This window comes from Panicum virgatum, chromosome 3N (genome assembly GCF_016808335.1).
Source record: "Panicum virgatum strain AP13 chromosome 3N, P.virgatum_v5, whole genome shotgun sequence".
In the NCBI taxonomy this organism is placed as follows: domain Eukaryota; kingdom Viridiplantae; phylum Streptophyta; class Magnoliopsida; order Poales; family Poaceae; genus Panicum; species Panicum virgatum.
Genome location: NC_053147.1, coordinates 52,149,806 through 52,173,359, shown reverse-complemented (window position 1 = coordinate 52,173,359; position 23,554 = coordinate 52,149,806). Strand labels below are relative to the sequence as shown.

Below are 23,554 nucleotides of genomic sequence, written 5' to 3'. Positions count from 1 at the left end.
CCCACCGGGCCCTCGCCGCCGACGAGCCCAAGCGCCGGAATCCGGCCACCACCGCCTCCTCTGTTTCAAACCCCAGCCAGGGACCTCGGGTTGAAATTCAAGAAAGTCCAGGGGGTTATTTGAATAGACAGTGACTCATATGAATAGTGCTTTAAGGACTCCTTTGTAATTTCTAGCTGTAAACTTTGAAATTCAATAGAAATTTGTAGAAAATTCGTAAATTAGCAAATCCAGTTGTTTTGGAATCCTTGTGAAAATCTCTATGCAGTAGAATCATAATATGCTGGTTGTTAGTTGAAACTTTTTGCTAGAAAATTTGATTTATGTTACTAGGTGCATAAAGGCTAGTTGTTTATTCTTTTTCTTAATTAATTCTTGGAGCCTTGTTATGCTCTGAAATTTTTATAGTGGTTTGTTCATGTGACACTAGTGTTGGTATAAAAATTTCGTGGTCAGTTCTCATGAGTAACTATTTATTTGATTTAATGTTTGTTTAGTAGACTTTAATTATGGTAAATAGTTTATATTCATTATAAATCATGAAAATATTTTTGAGTGTTCTTTTTGAATATATTAGCTTGTCTATGAAGTTTGAGCACCAGTTCATGACTAGAACAGAAGTTAAAAATGAATCTTGTTAGATTGATGTCTGTTTTGTTTATTTTCTCAGAATTAATTCTGTATATATAAAATCATGAAAAATTCACAGTAGCTAAATAATCCCTGTGTCGACCTCCTGTTAAATATACAGCTTCTGTTTTGCTCTGGTCTGACTTGTATAAATCAATCTTGTTCTAGGAGTTGAATGAATGAATGAATTGTTCGGATTAAATGGATGCATGAAATGATATGATTTTTACAGAATAGATTGCTCTTTGTACCTTCTGTTTAGAATAATTGTTGCTGAAATTGTTGTTGTATGTGTACTGAGTTATTTAATTATTAGCAAGCCAAGACCGCATGTTATAGGAATCAACTACTGCTTGTTTGTGCAGTTAGTGAACTTCTTTGGTGCTGATTGATCATGATGCCATGGGGAGTTAGAAATGTAGTTAACTACTTTATAAACGATTGTCCATGTGATATGATTGTTTGCTACTTGTTAGACTACAACTTTATCGTAAAGGAAAAATAATAGCATCTATATTGTTGAGCAACTCAGAATTGTACATTCATACATATGCATTGCTGCATTTCATTTAGGTACGATAGATGAACCACGTGAGGGATGTGACATTGAAGCCGAGCCAGAAGACGGTGAATGGTGGACATATCCAGAAGATGGACGGATGGATCCTGATGTGCACGACCGAAAGAAGGTGTTCGTCGAGCAAGTATTCTCTAACTAACATTGACCTAGTGTTAATCCCAGGCAAGCCCCGGTGCATGTCCTATTATTTTAAATTATGTTTCACTGTGTATATATTCTATCTATTACTTGTGCATTACGTATTAGGAATTGAATGGAACCCTAGCTTCATGATCCCTAGGTTTCTCTAAATTGTTACTAGTAAGTCTAGGACGATAGCGGTGCTAGGCTAAATAAGTCCGGTAGAAGTCGGGTGGCTTCGTGTCACTCGCGAGATACAGTAAACTTTAGAAGCCGAGTAATTGCCGGTTACTCGTGAGATACATTACTATCTTTATACTTCAGTGTTTGTGAAATGGATTGTAATGGATATGGAGATGTGAGACCGGGCGGGGAGTGATGATGTTTAGGTATGGCAGCAGGACAGGGTTCCTGGTTGTCTTAGCCCCGCCTGTGTCGATCAAGGACCGGTCGTTGTGGCAGTGCTGATCGGGGATTGAACTGTACTAACCGCATGCCGGGAGTAGGAGGTAGTCGAAACCGGTAAGCCTAGTACTGCCTTGTTTCGAAAGTACAGGACTCCAACTCACCTCCTGGGGTAGTCGAGTAGTCGCGGAGAAATGGGGTTGCATATGTTTATTTTTGGTGGTCTCACGTTGAGCTCGGCTGACCATATGATGGTGGGGCGGTCCTGTAGTTCGAGACGGGGAGGGGAATGGTTGGTTTGTATTGTCCGACGGGGCAAATACGTGCCGTGTTGGTTAGGTCCACCTTGCAAGGTTAAATCGGATCGATTCGCCGTGTCTCGCGGTTATGAGGGCCTTGGTCTCTTTGTCACACCGTAGCAAAAATGTAGAATGTGAGTAGGTATGTTTATATAAAACATTGATCTCATTGAATTATTTTGCTTGCATCACCATGATTGCTATAGTAGGTCTATGCAAATATTAGATGAGGGTTAATTTATATAGAACCTGAAGCTAAAATAATGAAAGTCAGGAATTAATTTAGTTGCTTTTTCTGCAAAATAAACCACCAGCCAAATGCCTTGCATGTCTAGATATGTGGGCTAAGTATACCCACTGGTCGGATAAGTCTTGCTGAGTATTAGTATACTCAGGGTTTGTTGTTTACCCTATTTCAGGTATAAAAGCTAACCAGGATTAACATCGGTGGGCTCGATGTGACATCCTCACGTCTCCGTAGTTATTGTTTTATATCAACTTATTTCAGTTGGTTTCTAATGAAAATCTTCCTCAGGTCATATTCTCTTCCGCTGCTGTCATTTAATTTATGTAAATTTCAAATTTAAAATTGTTTTGTAAATATTTATGTTATTTCTATTTTTGTGAAATTATATTATGCTGGTACCGTCTGTGCTCGCCGTCGCGCGAGACTTCTGGTGTGTTTCGATCGGCCTGTGGGTTGGAAACAGGCTGTCAGGTTACACTTAATTAAGCTAATGCGCCTGATGCGTTCAGATGATGGCCATTACGCTTAATTAAGCCGTTTAACTTGGCGGTTCTGTCACAGGCACATTGCCGTCTCCTGCAGGTTCCCGCCTCGGTTTTCGGGTCTTTCCATGGAGCACCCCTCCAGCTTCCCCTTCAGCGATGTGGCGGCCTGGCGCAATCTAAATCTTGCACTCTGGTTTTGGCCCTCCCGCTGTATGACCGATGGCCCTAGCTTCTCTGATCCCGTTTCACTTACCTCCTTTGGGTAGCTTTCACAGGTGTTTTTCAATTACAATCCAATGGAATAAAACCACTCCGGCCACGGATTTTCTTGGCCTCTTTCCTTCCTTAATACTGTAAGGTGTCTATAAAATTGTATCATGACACTGACACTGTGCACTGAGAGTGACTATGTTATGTCATGTCATTCCAGCGTCAAGCTGATTTAGCACTCTTGTAATTGTGCGATGACATTTTCCACTAAAACTGGCCTTCTACCTCGATTCACTTTGTCCGCAAAAGACGCTCCAAGTCCTCGAGTCCGCCGTCAGCTGTTCCACGCTTTGCAAGTATGCAGAGGAGGGTTCCGGGCGTGGTAAGCAAGGCGATGAAAGCGGGCCGGGCACGACGGCGCGGAGGCTGCGGTGGCCATGCTCTGGGGGGTCTGCCACCGCTCACCGGTACCTGGATCACTGGGCGATGGACGATGGCTACATGAGGCATATGGCGGCGCTGGACGGCTGGAGCTACTCAAGATTTACAGGGATAAACGTCAAGAGCTGCCATGGGTATGATTCCAAGACCACCCACATCATGCTGCCTGTTACGAGGAAGCTAAGCGGACGGAGAATGGCTTGGTGATCCGATGGAATTGAGCAGCCAATCAATTGAATTGCATGGAACAGGTGCATGAAACTGGCAAGCAACGGAGAACGCGTATCACAGTGTGGTGCACCGGCGGCGACCGGCCCTTGGTGTGCAGGAACCAATGCCACGGCGTCGGCTCTATGTTCTGGCCCAGCACCAGCAGCGTCCCTTCCCTTGGTGTCGCCTGGGGGTGCCGAGAGACCGAGAGTCGTGGCCACCGGGCGGCGAGCTTCATTGCTTCGATTGGATCGAGAAGATAAAAAGGTTGAGTAGGTAGTAGGGGGTGAATTAGTCAGTTCTAGTGCCGATTAATGTGAAAATAAAATGAACACAAATAAAAAGAGATAAAATGACGTGGTAATCAAGGTCTCAATGAAGTTAATGCAAATTTTGCAAAACCAATGTTAACGATGGTAAATTTGCAAAGCCATATGATTGCAATGGCAAAAATAAAAAATTCTGAAAGGATTAACAATAAACGTACAGAGACATATTATAACTTGATATCCAATAAGGATGGATATCATGTCCTGCCCTGCACCCAACAACTAAAATTGTCAAATGCATGCCTGTTCTTCCATCAGACGATCGATGCCCCTGGACTGAACAATTAACGGGGCCCGAGCATATAATTCATCACGTAGGTAGCTACTTTTCTACGAGTAATAAATAAGAACATATAACACAAAACCTAAGGATAGCAGAGTGTTTGGGCCAGACGTTAGGGTGGGCCGAGCCCCACCCAGCCCACCCCCTGTATACGCATACGCCCCTGCCTCTTTGGATGATGACAGAACCCCTGCCGAGGCAGTCATCAACGACACTGAAGAGACCGATTTGGCGAAGCTAGGGGTGTCGACATCTGGTCTGGCACTGCCCGATGATCTGAAGAATGCGCCGTTGAGCATCATATCACCTTCAGAAATCCAGGTCCAGGTACTCCACTCACTCTCTGGTGCTTCCTCGCGCTTCGTCACCTGAAGAAATTTTACAGTTCAAAGTTTGTGATTCTACTAAAAAAAAGGTACAGATCTATTTCACAAGTCACAGCGGCTTTGCAAAAAACATAGAAATAAAAGAATTACTGCGAAAGATGGTAGAAAAAACCTCTTTTTCCTTGTCAGCGAGGAATCGATTGCCATGGCTCAGAATTGTTGGCGAAGCGCTGCCACCAATGGCATATAGCTGCCAGTTTATGTAGTCATTGTTGATGACATGAAACAGCCCGAACCGACACCTATCGAGTAATCAAGGAGTCAGCATTTATTCAGCTAAATAAATGTAAAATATCGTATCATCAACAACCCAATGCTTGAAATACCAAAAAAAAATTCTTCAAAAACATATAGTAAATCAAAGAGGCCTTTAAATTACCTTGGCATTCTTTGAACAAGACCTGGCCCGAAACGGTTATACGCGACGGTGACCTTCATGTCCTTGTCATCAGGGAAATTGTCACTGTGGCCGAGAAGTATTGCCTTGTCATGGTTCCTCAGGAGGTTGTTGGTCAGGGTCACGCGTGTGGAGCCTTCCGTGACATCGATGAGGCCGTCGGTGCAGGCCTCAAGCGTGCAGTGGTCGACCCACACGTCGGTGGAACTGAGGATGGTGATGCCGTCGCCGTCCGACAAACCACCACTAGCAGACGACGACGACGACCGCGCAGGCTTGCAGTCGCGAATGGCGAGCCCGTGGATAATGACGTGGTTCACGTTGTGCAGCACGAAGCAGGCGCCGCCGTCCCCGACGACCACGGCGGCGCCGCGGCCGTCCACGGTCTTGTACGAGGACACCACCAGCTCCTCCTTGGGCCTGATGGTCATGTCGCGCGCGAACGTGATCCACAGGGGCTCCTCCTGGACGAGGCCGTAGCGGAGGGTGCCCGGCGCCGGGGCCGCCGGGTCATCGTCGCTCGGGTCCGTCACCACGTACGTCTTGCCGTTCTTGCCGCCGCCGGCGTCGCGGCCGAACCCGATGGCGCAGTCAGCGAGGCGCTGCCGGTTGTCCGCCCAGCTGGGGTCGCAGCGCCAGCAGTCGTCCACCGTGTTGCCAGTGCCGCAGTCGTCGTCGCCAAGCATCCGTCGGTGCAGCGACATGTTCATGCTTCTGTTCATCAAGGACAATGACAATGACAATGAAGATTAAACCTCAAAGAGATGCATGCTCATACTTCTCTGAAATTAAGAACGATTAGCTACCTGACTGCATCTTGCACGACTTCTTGCCCAGCTGCGGATGAGAAGACTGGCAATGGCGATGGAGAAGACATGGAAATAGAAAGGTGAAGAAAAGATGAAAAACACAAGAAGATGAGAAAGGCCATTGTTTTTGGTGACAATACGAAACTGACCTGAATATGACTTTAGCTGTGTCTGCCGATCTCGGTATATATATATAGACAGTGAAAAGGAAAATCCGCCATAAGGAAATTTTTTTTGTTTGCAATAACCATCTAGTACTCTGAGTGCATATAAGGAAATTATTTAGGGTATAACAATCTAGCTAGAACTATCTTATGACTCCTGCCTTATTCGTCGGCCCGAGCTGCCCTTGTCACTCGTCACCCGCGCCCACTGGCCAGTGGCCACAGCACATCCCTGTTGATCGTGCCTGCAGCCGCGGCCTCCTCGCCCGTCTACCGCGCCATACGGTGGCCAATGTCCCTGTCGGAGGCTACACCCCCCTCACCCGTCGCCCGCGCTCACTGGCCGCCGCCTTCCTTGCCGCTCGCACCTGCAACCCCGGTCTCTCCGCGCCCGTCCGCTCATCGTTCGTTGCTCGGGTCACGGCTGGCAACGACCGGAAGGAGCCGGAGCTGGTTTTTTCAGCTCCTGCTCCGCCAAATCGTTTCAGTCACCGGAATTTCCACGGCTTCGGTTGCATATTAGCATGTGGGAGGGCTTACCTAAAGCTGCTCGAGGAGCCGTCCAAGGAGCCTCCCAAAAAGGGTCTTAGTGGGTGCATGCATGTGTGAATCGACTATTTTGAAAGAGCCTTGTAGTTTTACATTGGTTGATCATCTCCCAAGTGCAAAATGTAATGGAAACACGAATAGTGGTTATAGATATGCAAAAACTATGCAAAGTCAATCATGCTCATGGTCAAGGTGTCCTGGACCTTCATGATAATTAGTGAGGCTTAGATGGTTCGTCATAATTGGTTTGGTTTGGGATGTCGGATGGGTTTTGACATGACCGTCTTCGGTTGCTGGATATTATTTGTTTTGAGGAGCTCGTGGTGATCACATTTAGTAACTAGGTGCTATACTGCTATGGTAATAATGTTTATCATATATAATTTGCATTTGAGCATCAATACTAGAGTAAGATTTCCTTATGTTGGCTCCATGTCATAGTTTCCAAAACCCGCGGAGTACAATTTGTCGTTGTGCTTATCACTTTTCCTTTAAAACCCTATTATTAGGATACTCCCTCCGTCCCAAATAAAGTCATTTTAGAAATTATAGGACAGATTAACAAGAAGGTAAAATGACCATGTTTATCCCTATTTATTATCCATATTTGGTAGTAATTGATTTTTACATGCACATGCACTTTCTAAATGGGGTAAAGTGACTTGTTTTTTGGGACAAATTTTGAATCTCAGAATGACTTGTTTCCCTTTAAAATCCAATTGTTAGGGATGAAAGTAGGAATAGATAAATCAATCCCGTACCGACTGAGACTGTATGTCGCACATTCCGATCATATACCATATTTATAGAAAAATATGAAAACATAAAAAAGTTCAGAAAAATCCAGCAAATGCGGAGATGAAACCATTAGGTTATTTTTACGAACATGTTTTTAGATCTCATATTTAGACAGGATATTTCCTTATCCCGACCATATTTAAGATCCCATATTCAGATAGAATATTCCCGTATTGTTTTACTGGAAATTTCAGTTTTTGTCGAGGGCGAAGCATATGCAGGACCCCAACTTTTGTCTCTTTCACTTGCACCTATAGGTGGGACAATTTCGGTGTATGCCTACAAAAAATTTAAAATCCCCTATATGTCATCATTGTGTCCACGACATATGGGTCCTCTACAGCTACTGACAGTGGTATATAACGAATAGTATGTGAGGAATTATTTCTTACGATTATATAGAGCATCTCACACGTTCGTGTTCCTCTTCTTTAGGCTATTCGCACTCGTGGTATTCTATTTACATCCTCTAAGAAGAATATTATTGCCTAGTCATTAAGATTCTTTCCTCTAAATCCAATTTCTCTGCAACTATTCATCGTCTGTATATCTCCTCTATACCAACAACTGTTCACAGGGCCACATGTCAGAAATATTTTCTCTTTTTTTTACACCCGCCGCGCCCTCCCTCCTTCCCCACTATATCTCTCTCGCTCTGCTCCTCCCACGCCAGCGCCTCTCATCGTCTCCTCCGCCGGCGCGCACCTCCTCCCTCGCCGGCCCTTGCTCCTCCCCTGCGCCTTCCTCCCCTCTGGGCCCCCTCGCCTCGAGCCTCGCGGAGGCGGCCGGCGCACGGCCTCCATCCCCGTCCCTCCGCCCCATCCCCGGCGCACGGCGTCGGGAGCCCCCTCCCACTCCGCGCGCGAGGCCCTGCTCGAGCGCGCCCTGCTCGTTCGCGACCGGGTGGAGCGGCGCAGCGGCGGCAGCTGGCGCGCGTGCGGGTGGCAGCGTTGGCTGGCCTCCCCCTCTTCATGGGCTCGACGCCGACATCAATGATGGCCGGATCCGCTCACCAAGATCCTCCCCTCATCTCTCTCTGGGCCGGCGGCCATGCCCGTTCTTGCGCGTGGCCATGGCGTGTCGGGTCCATGGCGCCGGCATGCGGGAGCAACGGCGGGCAGTGGCCTCCGCGAGCTGCTGCTCCTCGACCTCCGCCGCGGCCGGCCGGGTGGAGCAGCAGGGTGAGCACGACCTGGGAGTGGGCGTGCGACGGTTGGGGCGAGGTGGGACCGGCACGGGTAGCGGACGACCGCTACCTTCGCTAGGAATAGCGGAACGGGGAGCTTCCGCTTCTTTAGCGGAGCTCTCCCAGTATGCCACTGTTCAGCTACCCGCGTCCTGGAGGACCGGGTAGCGGACGCTAGTGCGGACAGGCTTAGCTAGGCAAGCTGGGTTGAGCAATCAGCCTGAAGTATGAAGCATGGAGCTGCTGCCTTGTATTTCCTTTCTTTTTTCTTTTATGTTTGTATTATATTCTCAATGCTTTTGTTATTGTTTCACGAAGTTGTACTTATTGCTCTAATCATGTATATATGTTTCTGATCTAAACTATCGTTTCCAGACCGTTATTATTGGCATGCATTTTCCTTGACGAGCTTTCCTTTTCCTATTCCCATTTCCATCAATGTTTCCGAATAAAGATATATAAAAAATAGTAGGAGTCTTTTCCTGACCGATTCCCTACCTGTTGTCCTACACTTGTATTTTCGAAAGTAGAGATGTACAGTATAGTGGAATAATGGTAAGATAAGATTTTTACCAAGATGCTGTATACTATGCAGGCGTATTGAATGAAGATGCACTCCTCTATATGCTTTCAATGTAATATTTTTTTGCTCTTGGGAAATTTTATAATAGTTTATGTAATGTTTTTTTTGGCATTCTTACCCCCGCTTTGAAGTGCAATTGTGAATTTTACTTTTTATTTTTCACAAGTCATTGCGATTTTCCCTTAATTTTTGCATATTTGCCACTATTTTGATCATGATTAGAGGTAAAATTGCATTGAATGTGAAAAGTAAAGGTCAAAACCATAAATTACAAAAAAAGATGGCAAATCACAATTACATTTCAAATTAGAAGTAAGAACACAAATCCACCTTTATGTACGGATATATGAATAAGTATAGAGAAGTTTTCGAGGAATTATAGGCTTTGTTTGTTTTCCCATTCTATTCCATTTTACAAAGAATCTTACATACATATTGTACTAAATGAAGTCTATTTGCAAAATCATTTCAGGAATGAGTGTAACTTTTCGCGACGAATCTAATGACGGTAATTAATTGATGATTTGCTACAGTGATGCTACAGTAATTATCCTCTAATCACGTGGTCAAAAGTCTCATTAGATTCTTCAGGGTCACTAGTGCGGGGGTTATGAAGTTGGTTTTGTAAACTGGTTTTGTTTGACACCATAATTAGCGGTTAAAATATCACTATTCACTAGCACAGCACAAACTAAACGGAGTCATAGCATGTGTGGAATAACGAATTGAAGCACCGTTTTAGTAGGAAAAACAATTAGTTATGTAGCATTGAAAGAACACCTTCTCAAGAAAATACACTGATCTTTCTTCTGTACTAATTTTTGAAAATAGTGTTCTTTCAAAACAAATTTTCCAAAAAAAAGGACGATGGTTAATTTTGGAAATAGGATCAACATAAATTATTTCATCGTATGGAGAGCACAACATTGCACCACCGTACGCTAATTTTCAATTCAGCACGAAATCCTTATAAAATATAATTCAGAACAAATTTATTTATATAAAAAACTCTGCATAAATTGAAAATATTTTTTCAGAAATTTTAAAATGGTTGCAAATTAGAGCAACTCCAAGAGACTCTTTATAACCATTTCAATTATTAGAAATAGAGATTTTGATGAAAAAATACCTACCAAGAGTATCTCTAAGTGGTTATTCGAATATAACCGTCATCTATTCCGAATTTCTCGTTAACTAAAGATAGATAGCGAAAATGCCTCTTTGGAATCTAAGCAAGTTATAAAAAAACTTTTGGAGAGTAAAAACGTACAGAGAATAATTTTTATACAGATGATTCTCCAAATAATAGTAACTAGGTGATTCCCCACGCATTGCTGCGGGACTTGAAACATAGATGAAAGATTATTTTAGCTAAATAAAGATTAACGACAAAATAGTACTCGTAAATTATGAGACATTTTTTCCTTTTTATTTTTTTATACTTTTTTTTCTCTCTCATTTTATTTTTTTCTCTGCCTTTTCCTTTTTTTCTTTTTTTTTTCTTTTTAATCCTTATCCTTGTATTCTTATTATTATCTTAATTTTTGCCCACCTCTTTTCCTCCTATAAAAAGACCATAAAAAAGGAGATTGAAAACCAAACACTTTGAAGATGAGCGTAAACATCACCAAAGACGTTTCATCTCCTTTTTCTAGATGCTGCTCTAGTTGGGAAGCGGACGACGGGCATGGAGATTTTAGCGCTGCAGCACAGCTGCGATGTTATCGAAAATGAAGTCGACGGTGCACTTAGCTATAGCCGTGCCGAGTAGGGCAGGACATGCCGGAGGTGGAGTGGAGTTATTTAAACTTGATTGCAGGGACGATCTTTTGGTTTCTTCGTATTGCCATGACGGCTTTTGGTTTTCTTCAGCTCCTTTCACGTGTGTTTGTTGTAGTGGAATTATTTACGCTAGAATTGATGGCTTACAATAGTGACTTATAGTTGTGCACATAAAATCAGTAGAAGTCATAAATAGAAAGTCCTAGTGGATTATGATGTGGATAGCTTGCATGTTGAGAGAAATAAAATTAATGACTCTTAATGGAGACTAATTTTATAAGTATTATAGATTTAGGCCATGTTTAGTTTCCAAATTTTTTAAAGATTTTCCGTCACATCGAATTTTTGGACACATGTATGGAGCATTAAATATAATTTTAAAAAATAACTAATTACACAATTTAGCTATAAATAATGAGATGAATTTTTTGAACATAATTAGTTTATGAATGAACACTAATTATCAAATAAAAACGAAAGTGCTGCCGTAGCCGCATCTAAAAAATTCGACTCTTACTGGCTCGCGAAAAAGCTGGGTGACTCGGCTCCGTTCCCAGATCTCAGCGGTTACTCTTTCCCCCGAATCTCACTCACTCACCGTGCAGCGTCCTCCCGTCTCGTCCTGCTTCTCCGCCACCACCATGGACGACGGAGGGAACCCCGCCCCTCCGCCCTCCACCTCCACCTCCACCGCCGCGCAGCACCAGCAGCTCCAGCGCCAGCTCTTCCTGATGCAGCAGCACGCCCAGGCGCAGGCGCAGGCGCAGGTGCAGCCCCACCCGCAGCAGCTGTCGCAGCAGGCCATGTCCCGTTTCCCCTCCAACATCGACGCCCACCTCCGCCCCCTCGGCCCGCTCCGCTTCCACCAGCCCCAGCAACAGCAGCAGCAGCAGCCGCAGCCCCAGCCGCCCCACTCGCAGGGCCCGTCTCAATCGCCGTCGCAGGGGCCGGCGCAGCAGGCTTCGCCGCACCACCACCACCACCCGCAGCAGCAAGCCGCGGCGGCTCAGGCTCAGGCTCAGGCGGCCAGGGTCCGGAGCCCCGAGATGGAGATGGCGCTGCAGGACGCCATGCGGGTCTGCAACCCGGACATCAAGACCCCCTTCCAGTCCATCGAGGACGCCGTCAACAGGTGCGCTACCGCCGCATTCGCGCCAAATCTGTCTGCTTTCCTATTCCGATGTGGCATCCAAATCTCGATCTGTGGTATCCGGATCTCTATTGATCAGGTGTACCGCTTGATTTGCGGGTCTGTGACCTAGGGGATGTGGTGAAAATTGTTGGTTAGGCACGGGTTTGGATATCCCTAGGTTTGGAAAGCGGCAATTGAGGTTTGAGAGCGTGTGAAAAATTAGTTCTTGTCCAATATAATGCGAATTGATGAATCAATTAAGTGCTGGGCATATCTGTTTGGTCCAGTCGATGCAAAATTTTGGGTGCTTATTGATGACACGGAATCTGATTAGTTTTTATTGATGTATTATCTGTTTTTGCTGTTGCCTATTGAATGCTTCTACAAATTGCCTCTTCTGTTTAGCCTTTGTGGTCTGTATGGATTTGTGAGTCTAGCACTACATTATATGCTGCAACTAGGCCCTCCAAATCTATAATAGGTAAGCATTCGATTATAACATGATTAAAACATACATCTTGGGAAAAGAAAAATTGAGTCTTGTATTCACCAGTACGTTTCCAGTTTCGCTCATCTGTTCTGATGTTGTATGGCATTGACATCACTATGTCAGCATTCAGGCTTCACCACCTGGGAACTACTAAACTCTACAAATGTAGGAGTGCACACTCCGTATCGTAGTATAAGCAGATGAATGTCAGTTGACTGTGGCTGCCCTATGGCAATTTAATTATCCTGCATGTTGTTTAAATGTCACATGAATCTGTTCTCCTTTCTGCAAATAAATTTCTTTGGTAGAAAAATACAATTCAAAATCACTTTTTTGTTCCAAAGCAGGATTTTAGAACACAAGTTTGAAACTTGGACCATTACAAGCAGTTAAACTAATTACTATTGTTTGGTACAACTCTGTATTCTGTATTAGTGTTGCTATGCTTCATTTGTTTGTTACCTTTAACCGTTGTAGTTTTATTATATACAAAATTCGATCAAATGGAATCCTTTTATTTTATTGTACTTGACTTTGACAATACCAATGTTCGGGGTCACTTCTGCCATTTTACTCCCTGTCCACAATAAGAGGGTGCACTCACTGAGTTTGTTGATTACCTTTTCATTGTTAGATTGTATTGTTACTGCTCTACTCCGTTTTAGCAAATTTCTGTACTTGAGTGTCAGAACAGAAGTTTTATTATGACTTTGATCCCAGAAGTTTTTTTGGCTGTTTGAATGTAGACTAGTCTTTCTCTGTCGAAATGATTGTGAATCCTTTTCACTTAGCAAGATACTTTGTTGTCTTATTCAGACAGAAGTCCTTTATTTACTATCATGTTACAGTATGCATAGTCATATGTCTGGGGTTCATAAAAGGAAGTCATATGACTGTGAACATACTATGTAGGACATCATATATGCTTCTGGCATATGGGTCTAATCATTGATATTCTATAGGCTCATGAATCAATAAAACACACTGTTCTCAGTCAGTTAGTAAGCAGTGATATGAATTCAGATATGTAAAGAATTAGTTTATGCTGTTAATTTGATCAAAATATTGAAATATTCACAGTAGTCTCAATGCGTAATGTGTTCCACTGTTAATTTGGAAATATTATTGTACTAAATTTTGTGTTTCGACCAATGACACTGTAGGCATCAGTCTTGTTCTTCTGTTCTCTGTTCTCAAGGCGTCGCCTAGGCGACGCCTAGGCGTCCATGCGCCCTCCACCGATTTGCGCCTTGCTCGCCTAGGCGTCCAGCCGCCCCACCTTGCTAGGCGTCCGCCTTACCGCCTTGAGAACAGAGCTTCTGTTCGAGTTTGTGTGAACCCAAACACAATGCTGTCTGTTTGTGTATGCAGCTAAGTACCATTTATGCACGTCAATGATAATAGTAGTATTACTGGTATCTTCTAGTAAATAATTATTTGTCTTTTTTTCTCTTATAGGAGAAAATTATTTCTTCTATGTTTCATTTTGGTTGTCTTCTCTTCTGTTATCTTCATTTTGACCCAAAAACAGTGAGGAAGATCCCCCCAGCAAGATCATTTTATAAAGATATATTTGGTCACAAGTTTTTGGTTTTCGTGCCACAAGTTTGACTAGATTTGTAGAAAATACGTGCAACATTTATATCTCCAAATAAATTTAATAAAAAACTAGATTCAAATATCTATCTAATGATATTTAATTTGTACAATAAATATTAATATATTTTTATATATATTTGGTCAAAGTTATTTCTCGGGAAGCGAAAGCGACAGTTATTTAGGGACGGAGGGAATAGGCATGTAGCCTTCCACGAGGAAATTATTTTGGAAGGATCCTAGCATGTCTGTCAAATTTAACTCCAGGTTCTGTTGCAAACCAATGGAATACCAAATACAAATAGGATGTGCTAGTAGAGCAGCCAAAAAGAGATGTTCCATCATTTCTTCCACGTTATCTGAACATAACACACAGTAATAGCCTGACTGCAAGCATGTTTTTCTCCTTTTCAAGATATTTCTGGTGTTTAGGCTGTCATTTAGAAGCAGCCACATGAAGAACTTGAGTCGAGGAATACACTTGTTTTTCCAGATCCATAATAGCGGCCGGGGTCGTACATTTGAATGGACACTGACTTTATAGAACTCATGTGCTGCATATATTTCTTTTTGCAAAAAAAAATGTGCAGCATATATTTCAGATCCCTAAATGCAAGGCCATCTGTCAGGTTGCTTCTGAGCAAATTCAAATCTTCCTATAATTGAAGATATTTAATGTATGATTATCTAGACATAGGCAGTTGAAATAGGAAAAATTGCACAAACGCCCCTATAGATCACTTGAAGTTTAAGATTACCCCCCATAGGTCATTTTTTTTTTCAAATGCCCACCCCCTACTCAGTTCTATTGTGCCCCCCCCCCCCCAAAAAAAAAGTGCATACACTTTGAGGACGATAATCTCCACATTAAATACATTTGCTGATTAGAGTTCAAACATTGTTGCACTGTGTTTCGCTATATGCACAAAGAAAATTGAGTGAAACATGATGGATAAGTCTTATGCAAACACGTGGACAAGATTTGACTCAGATAGCTTAACTTGGTTTGGCTCTACATCGTTGAAAAACAGTTGATTAGGTCAAGTATGTGCGCACCTGGGTTTTTTCGCAACAGAACTAGGTAGGGAGGTGGGCATAGCAACAAATTAACTTTTTTTTTTGCGCTGCGGGGGGGGGGGGGGGGGGGGGGGAGGGATCTCAAACATCAAGTGATTTATGGGGGTCTTATGTAATCTTGCGATTGAAATAAGGCATGAAGAGGTTCCAGATGCATTGCCTCCTGGAGAAATAATTCGGTGCCCTTGGCGTATGAGAATAGCCTTAGTGTTGAGATAAAACTTTAGCTTGGATCAGGTCTTTCCATAAACTAACTGTGTTACCTTGCCCTGGATATATTATCTTGTGAAGCCTGTGTTGTCTTTTCAATGAATATGTTAAATTAGTTGCGGATGTAGTTTCAGTATTGATTTACTGTTCCAATAATAATTTAATATGGAAAAAGGTCTGTATAAGCTGCAAATTGGTGCCAAGTATCTTTTACTCTTGGCTCTTTTATATATGCACATATGCCATCATGCACGTTAGAGATGTTTCAAACATATAATATGACTACATGAGTGTAACTGATGTGCCACAGAGCGCAGATTGTTGGAGAGTAACAGGCAATTTCTCATAGTTCGTGAGACAGGGCACAATGGCATGTAGATAGCACCATGCCATTTTTCTTGAACTCAATGCTCTGCTACGATTTTAATATCTGAGAACTACTATTATTCGATGGAAATGCACAATCTGTTGAGCTTTGATTATTACAACATATAGGTAACTGTATAACGTATTCAATTGTGGGAGTGTATGAAGTGTAGTAATAACATTGTTGAGAAAAATGATCTGGCATCCTATGCATTAATCCTGTTTAGAGGCTCTTGTATCATATCTTCCACATGACTGCATTGTCAGTTTCAGTGCCATGCAATTTCAAACACTGTATTGGAAATTACAAATGCAATCATTTTCAATGTACCAGAAGATTAGATATTTATGCAAATATGCATAGATCAAAAGGGCATCTCCTGAAATACTTAGCAATCATGAAAAAGTACTGATCACTTTCTAGACTTAATGCATTATCATTTAATTACTGCTAAAGTTCTGTAGTGGAATCCTTATAAAATAAGGTGTGCCCCGCTCACCTCATAAATCATTCTATGTTGAAGGGTAAATACAGATAATTCCGCCTAGTTACATAAATGTATTCAGTTGGAACTGATTAGATTGAGGTGTATTGTTAATATCTGTAGCCTTTCTAAATTATAGCATCTCTTTCTGCATTAATAATGTCAATGTGTTATCTTACACATATAATCTATTCTTATCCTGTGAAATTAGGTTATTGCCTTACCATGTTGTTGCTGACTATGAGGCTGAAGAAGATGATAGAATCCTTGACAGCGATACAACTGGCCAGATTCCTTCTCGCCTGCAGCAATGGGACCATAACATTCTGGTTAAGATTGCTGAGTTCACAACAACTTTTGAGAAGCAAGTTTTGGCATACAACATAATGACGAAGAAAAGGGCCATTGGTGAGTTCAGATCGGAGGAACGGCTGATGCTGGAGCAAGCCTTGTTACAAGAGGAAAAGCAGGCTATGCTGGGACTGAGAGCGGAGATGGAGATGAGGGAGAAAGCCGGTCGTGAGGCTTCCGAAGCTAAGATGCGTATGGCGATGGAGCATGTGCGGGCTGAGGCCCAAGCGCGTTCTGAGATGATGAATCATGGTCCTATTCGGGCCAGTGCTGTGGCTTCACAAGGAGACGATGGCCCTACTCATGGCATGGAACAAGAACAGGGTGATGATGGGTGGGAAAATGCTCAGAGGGAGGATGAAGATCCATCTGAGGATTTCCTCAATGATGAGAATGTACCCGAGAATGGGAACTCAGATGGGCAGGAGAACTGGCGCAGGTCTGGGGAGCTTGATCTGAACTCTAGGTAAGACAGGTGAACTCGCACAGGTTGAGTGAACTAAAAATTGAAATTCTAAGTAGGACTAGGATGCTGGTATTTTATCTATAGTTCCCTTGTTGTTTGTGTTGAAGATAATGTAGCCTGTCTTTCTAGCTGTAAACATGCCATTTCAAACAAATTAACTTTTCTAGTATTTGACAGTATCTCCGTTCCTCAAATCATATAAAGTGCAGCAACCAGTTTCACAGTTTATATGAATCGAACATCGTGATGTATGTTTAGCTTTTAAGAACCCAAAAGCTAAAACAGACAGGCGATTGTACGCTGATCCTATTTTAATGGTCCCACTTGACAGTGGAGGGATCGAACAGGGCACTGATTTTGCCCTAGTTCATAACCAACAAGTTGGAGCTGAGGCAGTCGCCCATGGCCGTGGACCATCATGTTAGAAGAAAAACAAGACATGTCAGCTAAAAATAACACGTCAGCATAAAACTGCTTGTAACAGAGGAGTTATTATGAAAGTTGAGGCGTTCATCTATGAACAAGGTGATAAAGAGTTTGAAGTGAAAATTTAGACAATATAAGAGGCATGGCCACCCCAAAATAGGGCATGACCACACTTGGTTAAATGTTTTAGATTGCTATACATATGGGTGGCGTGAGAATATCATGCGGAAAATATATGCCACTAATGTTTTTCAGGTTCAAAACATACTCAGGATATGCCTTAAATTTATAGATTTAATTGCAAGGAATAAGATGGTGCCAAGTGGTTAATAATTTCTATGTACATGTAGATTAAACTAGGTTCGTGCCTGTGCGTTGCTACAGGCTGCAAAAAAAATTCATAATGCATTACAAATAGCACTCATATAGTGCAAAAAGATTCCAATCCGAATACTAACAATCTAGAATGCTTGATTCAAAGACGTAGTTCTCGAATTGCTCAGCATGGTTCCTTTATAAAATACTAACGTGTCTCATTGCGCAGCATGGTTTATTTACTAATCGATGAGCATTAATTATTTTGATGTTTATATGTCCGTGCAAACTTAGTTTAATGGCAACACTAGGAGTTTTGTTAGGTACATAAACCGATCGACATAACTGCAGATAAGAGAATCTAGGTTTGGGTCCAAATCTCATATTCAAAAATATTGTGTCCAACAAAATATTCATATTATACATCAGTTTAGATCTAACTAATTTGGACTTGTGAGTATGAGCATAGCATATTGCCCACCCTACAAGCGACCAAATAATACATGCTCTCCGAATTTGCGTTGCAACATGTCCCATCCAATGTCAACTTCAAAACTATTAGAACATACATTCCAAGTTCAATGCAGCAGGGTTTTACACATCATTTTTTTTACAATTAGAATCAGTAAAAAGACCAAATTTGTCATGACTCACTGAAATCATCAGACAGTACAGCAACTACAATCTCTTATCACCATGACATGAACCAGACAACCAACTACAACTTTAATTTTTTACTCCCCAAAAATAGCATGACTAAAAGTATCTATTGCCAGAAATCATAAAAGTTCATTAATGTCATCATACCTAGCAACAAAATTTGAGCGGCCTCCAACTGCTAGCTCCGAGAGCTCAATACCTCAGCAATCAAAGGTAACTACTCTGGTGAAACATATTAGATATATAATCACACCAGGCCCCCAACAATTCACAACCACAATGTTTTCAAATGACATTGGATATGAAACATGGTAATATTAATCATGCACCGATGAGGCAATTACCATTCACAAACATGCAGTCCACTACTGCGGTTTATAGGTTGGATTGAAAAGTGTGCTTAAATTACAAAGTTATCTCATAGCTCCAAATGCTCGGTACCTAAACAACCAATGTGAAAAGCTGACTGCTCAGGTGAAACAGATTAAATGTTTTTTTCACATCAAGCCCCACCACGTGGTCCACGAAGGCATAAAGGATGTACATAAATTCCAGAGCACAAAAAGTTATACATTCCACACTAACCTGATGCAAAGCTCGTCTGGACAGAGCTGGTGGTAATTTGAGTTTGCTCCATGCATGCCACATTGATACACACGTCGTCTGACAGAGGATGCTCAACTACAGCTCCTGCCGGCGCAATGAACATGAAGGAACAATAAGTGATATTTATAAAAAGATGGTAAATCCAGTGAAGTGTGCATAAAACATATCCACATGTCGTGTTTTATTTGTTGGATGTGTCCGCTTTCTTCCTCTTCTAAGCCTCACGCCTTTTCTCGTTCCATTCATTTCTCTGGTCGTTAGTCATGGAGGCGTTCCGAATTTTCTCCCTCTGCATTTTCAATTCTATAGAGCCTACATTTTGAGAGTCTGCGAAACATAGCAAGCTTGCAGTAAGAATATGCAAATGTTAGGTGCATCAACCTTAGTGTAACCTGATGATTTAGGGAGAAACCTAAGGCATTGCTGTTTGAAACATCGCCTAGAGGTGCCCTAAATCGCTTCCTGCCAGCAGGCTGCATGTTCTGACGCAAACCAAAAACTTATAAGATGGACCAGCATCGATGAAACGGGCAATGAGAACAGCAGCAGCTACATACCTTGATCCGAGACAAACAGCCTTTAGAAACCGGTGAGATGGCAACGGCGGGTGATCAGGATGGCAGGGGATGGCGAGACAAACAGCCTTTAGAAACCAATGAGATGGCAACAATGGGTGAGATGGCAACAGCCTTTTCATGAGAATTATTTATTGTAACTAAAGTTTTTTTAAATGATATCAAAGTAATTCAATGTCAGCTAAAAAGATACAGGAAACAATGTTATTCCAAAGAATCATCGCACTCACTATGAACCAGCAAATTGTCGCAAAATGCTGGTAGATCGGTTATATGTAGACTCTTTTAATTCATAAATTAAATCACTAACTTGAACAGAGGTTCATTCTAGGTGGATGCATAGTTATTGAGAGTTTGAGACAGCTAAGATGATCAGCAGACCTTGACCAACAAGATGAATGAGAGACAACCTATTCAGCATGTCTGTTAGTGCAGAAAATCAAGCAAGTCCAATTATGTCAACATCATAATATTAAAGAGTGTTGAAGAGGACGTTCACATTGTGCAATCCTGGTTATTTCTTTCTAAAATCATGACGACCCAAAACATTACAATTTCCTCAATTGATTCCTATTTTTTAGCCGTAAACTAATTGAAAAGGTGGCTGTGTGGTTATCAAGTAGAAGCCTGAACTGCGCATATAGGTGAAGGAAATTTTAAGTTATAAATCATGATAGGTAGTAGAATTCAACAATATTAGATGTTCCTTAACATATCACATTCAATAAAGGAATCTTAAAAAAATAATTTTTCCATAAAACATTCTGACAGATAAGCCACAAGATAGCAGAAGTAATAATAAAATTAGGCACTAAAACTCATTTATTGCTAAGCCTACTATTTTAAGTGAACTACCCCCATACACATCTATTATCTCTGAAGAGATGGCTGTTTTAAATGAGTTTATTTTAGCACAAGACCACTTGCCCGGAAAGCTAATGTCATCAGCTATGCAGCATATGGAAGAATATAACCTATATCAACAGTTAAAATCCCACCCTATAGCTCCTTTTATTTTTGCATCAAACAACTGGTATAGCAGTGTATACTAACCAACAGATAATAGAGCACCTGGTTCTCGAAAGCAGGAGAGCAAGCAATGAAAAAGTGTTTTTTTTAGAACTGAATTTATTAGATCTGTCAAGTCCTAAATCTAGCAGGCAATGTCATGAAAAGGACAGAGTGATACACAAGCTGCTGAACTTGGTGGAAAACACGTTGCAGAATGGCAGAAATTCTGAAATTTTATCCGGTGTCAGTTCTGCTGTTTTGTGCTTGGATAATGTTTTTTAGGAAACTTACTCTTTTGTCCAATTCCACTGAAGACAATTTTGATGAGAGATGTTTATTGGAAGATATGAAGACATCTAACGATGCCTCTACATCAGACACTCGTATAAGCCACGAAGAGATGGAACTAAATTATTTAAATAATGAGTTATAGATCAATGCTCGCAACAATCTTGTGTTGATTGAGCAGCAGCGAGATGAAGCTATGGCGAAGACACATCACTAATGCTCGAAATTGAGACCTTACATGCTCAAATAGAAAAATTGCGCGAGAGTGATGCTGCGCAGGTGCAAAAGTATCACTCGCTCATTCGTGAGATACAATGTGTGGGTAAGCAGCGGCCAACGAAACAATCTACCTGCAAAACTCGGCTTGAAACGCGGCGACCTTTGGTGTAGGTGGATGGCGGCAGGGCCTCCTTGCTCGAGATAGAGGTGTGCCCGTCCTCTACAAGACTACAAGCCGCGGCCACCGCTGGGGACCTGCTTCCTCGCGCGGGCGGACGGAGACCCCCTCGCGGCGGCGGCGGACGGGTGGACATCGTTGGCGCTGTTAGACGGCTGCAGGGGCTCCTTCCTTAGGTTGGAGGTGTGCCCGTCCTCTTGCTCGACGTTGTCGCCAATCGCCATTGAGGATCCGCCGGGACCCCTTGCGGAGGCAAATGGGGAACCTCGCGGCGGCGGGACGGTGGGATGGTGGCGTGATGGGGCGGGGACGGCTGGACGGCGCGGAGTACTGGGGCGGCGCTACGGCGGCGGCGCAGTGGGAAGGCGCCGTGGGATGGTTGGGGATTGCGAGGGCAGCGGCGTTGCGGGACGACTGGGAATTCGCGAGTGTTGCGAACAACCGCTGAATCGACGAACCCGTCGATCGGATGGATGCCGATCGCTCTCGGCAGACTGGCGATGGGCTTAGGGGAGGGGGGCCGCCGACGGGTGGATCGCGTTGTTTGCGGACTACCGCTCGCACCGACGAAACATACAGTCGTATGGCTGCTGTTCGCGAGAGGCAGACTGACGAAAGGGGAGGCGCGAGGCAGGACCGACGGACGCAGTGGCGGAGCCTGGGGTGCTCAAGCCAGCCCCCCCCCCCCCCCCCCCCCTACTTCCATGGAAGCCCCCCAAGCTCCCCCTACAAATTGTGGAGGAAAAAAAAAAAGAAAATTTCGAGGAGAAAGAAAAATAAATGAGAGGAGGGAGAAGGAAGAAGGAAAGAAGAGCCCCCTAGCTCTGGATCCTGGCTCCGCCGCTGGACGGACGAGTCGCCCATTCAGACTTTTTAGGAGTAGAGATATGGATTTGAAGGTTGATAAACAAAGAAGGTAATGACTTCTTTCCGACCCGTCGTAATTTTGTTCGCCAAAACGGCCGGCTCCATCCATCGTCTAGGCGCACCTCGTTCTGCACCGCCCGCACCATCTGAATGGCCTCTCCTGTCGCACAGCCCTCCTCTTGCTGGTTCATTTCATTTTCCCCTTTCACTCTCTAGCTTTTTGTCGTTCCTCCCTCTCCAGCATGTTCATTTCATCTCCCCCTCTCTAGGTTTCCTCTCTCTCTTCCCTCTCGCGTTCCACATACGGATGCTCCTACAGATTTCACCGGGATTTCGCACGATGGGTTCCTCTCTCTCATTCGCATCCACCATCGATTTCTGGATCTGGTTGAGGGTTGGAGGAAGGATCTGCGGGATTGAAGCAGGGGGAGAAGGGAGGAGGAAGGGGGAGCGCAGAAACCAGGCCTAGGTGAGATGAATCCCCATGCGTTCAGGGTGCTGCACAATTTTTTATCTCGCCGATTCCTGATTTCGTTTCATGTTTCTCTCCTCACTCTTCTCTCTAGGGTTCCTCTTTCTCATCACGCATCCACCAGCGATTTCTAGATCCCGTCGTGGGTTGGAGGAAGGCATCTGCGGGGATTGAAACGGTGGAGAAGGGGAAGGGGTGGAAGCGCCGAAACCAGACAAAGGTGCTACACATTTTTCTCTCGCCGGTTCTCGACTTTGTTTCGTGTTTTGTGTTTGGTGGAGGTCATCGACATGCACTTTCAGAATCTGGCGAGGGATCCGTTGGTCCTGATGGAGGGGGGGGGGGGGACTGAAAGTTGTAGACCGGATCAGGTGAGTTCATCCACTCCCGTGCATCTGCCCTCACAAATTTGGTCTCGGCAGAGCTCATCTATGCCACACATTTTGGATTCAGAAGGGGGGAGTGTGGTGGGGAGGTGGGAGTGATGGCCGGTGGAGCATTTGAGGTGTGGCCGTGTGGGGATGCAAGGATGAACTACAGGTTAGGAGCGAGGGTCTCGCTCACCCACCAAATTTTTGCCATGTTCGCGCTCCTCTGTGTTTTGCAGTTGCATGCCCTTTTGAACATCTGCATTAAGATGGCATTTTCATCTGCTTGCTGCCTGGTTGTAGAAATATGGACGTACTACCTGTGCAGTAGTACCGATAACCTGCTTTAGTCCTAGTTTTTGGTGTTTTGGTTTGTAGATTTCTGTATGCGCAGGGAAATGTTTGTGTGTGTGTGGGTGGGGGGTGGGAGGGAGTGGGCGGTAGATGTGTGTCCTAGAAATACATGATCCTGCAATAGGACCCATGCCAGCTTTAGCTTTGGT

The 23,554-nt window shown here is 43.5% G+C and overlaps 2 protein-coding genes and 1 long non-coding RNA gene across 8 annotated transcripts; 1 reads left to right on the top strand and 2 right to left on the bottom strand.

Annotated features, from left to right (window-relative positions):
* Positions 1-4,034: 4,034 nt before the first annotated feature.
* On the bottom strand, positions 4,035-6,245 carry LOC120663343 (pectate lyase-like). Its single transcript, XM_039942145.1, has 4 exons — positions 5,829-6,245; positions 5,005-5,736; positions 4,738-4,867; positions 4,035-4,607 (listed from the first exon to the last, which is right to left on the bottom strand). The coding sequence occupies exons 1-4, from the start codon at positions 5,951-5,953 to the stop codon at positions 4,287-4,289; spliced, it is 1,308 nt and encodes a 435-aa protein (XP_039798079.1). The 5' UTR covers positions 5,954-6,245; the 3' UTR covers positions 4,035-4,286.
* A 5,212-nt stretch (positions 6,246-11,457) lies between these two features.
* Positions 11,458-17,289, top strand: LOC120666144 (mediator of RNA polymerase II transcription subunit 15-like). The gene is made up of 2 exons (XM_039945934.1): positions 11,458-12,025; positions 16,461-17,289. The coding sequence occupies exons 1-2, from the start codon at positions 11,535-11,537 to the stop codon at positions 17,068-17,070; spliced, it is 1,101 nt and encodes a 366-aa protein (XP_039801868.1). The 5' UTR covers positions 11,458-11,534; the 3' UTR covers positions 17,071-17,289.
* LOC120666145 lies at positions 15,791-21,992 on the bottom strand. 6 transcript variants are annotated; one of them, XR_005671588.1, is made up of 6 exons: positions 21,298-21,992; positions 19,631-19,716; positions 19,486-19,555; positions 19,053-19,400; positions 18,615-18,908; positions 15,791-16,551 (listed from the first exon to the last, which is right to left on the bottom strand). It is a non-coding gene; the product is annotated as an uncharacterized LOC120666145 (long non-coding RNA). The 6 variants fall into 6 exon arrangements; XR_005671591.1 differs by having other exon boundaries at positions 18,615-18,689; positions 21,298-21,990; XR_005671587.1 differs by lacking the exon at positions 15,791-16,551 and adding an exon at positions 17,137-17,453.
* Between the last annotated feature and the right edge of the window lie 1,562 nt (positions 21,993-23,554).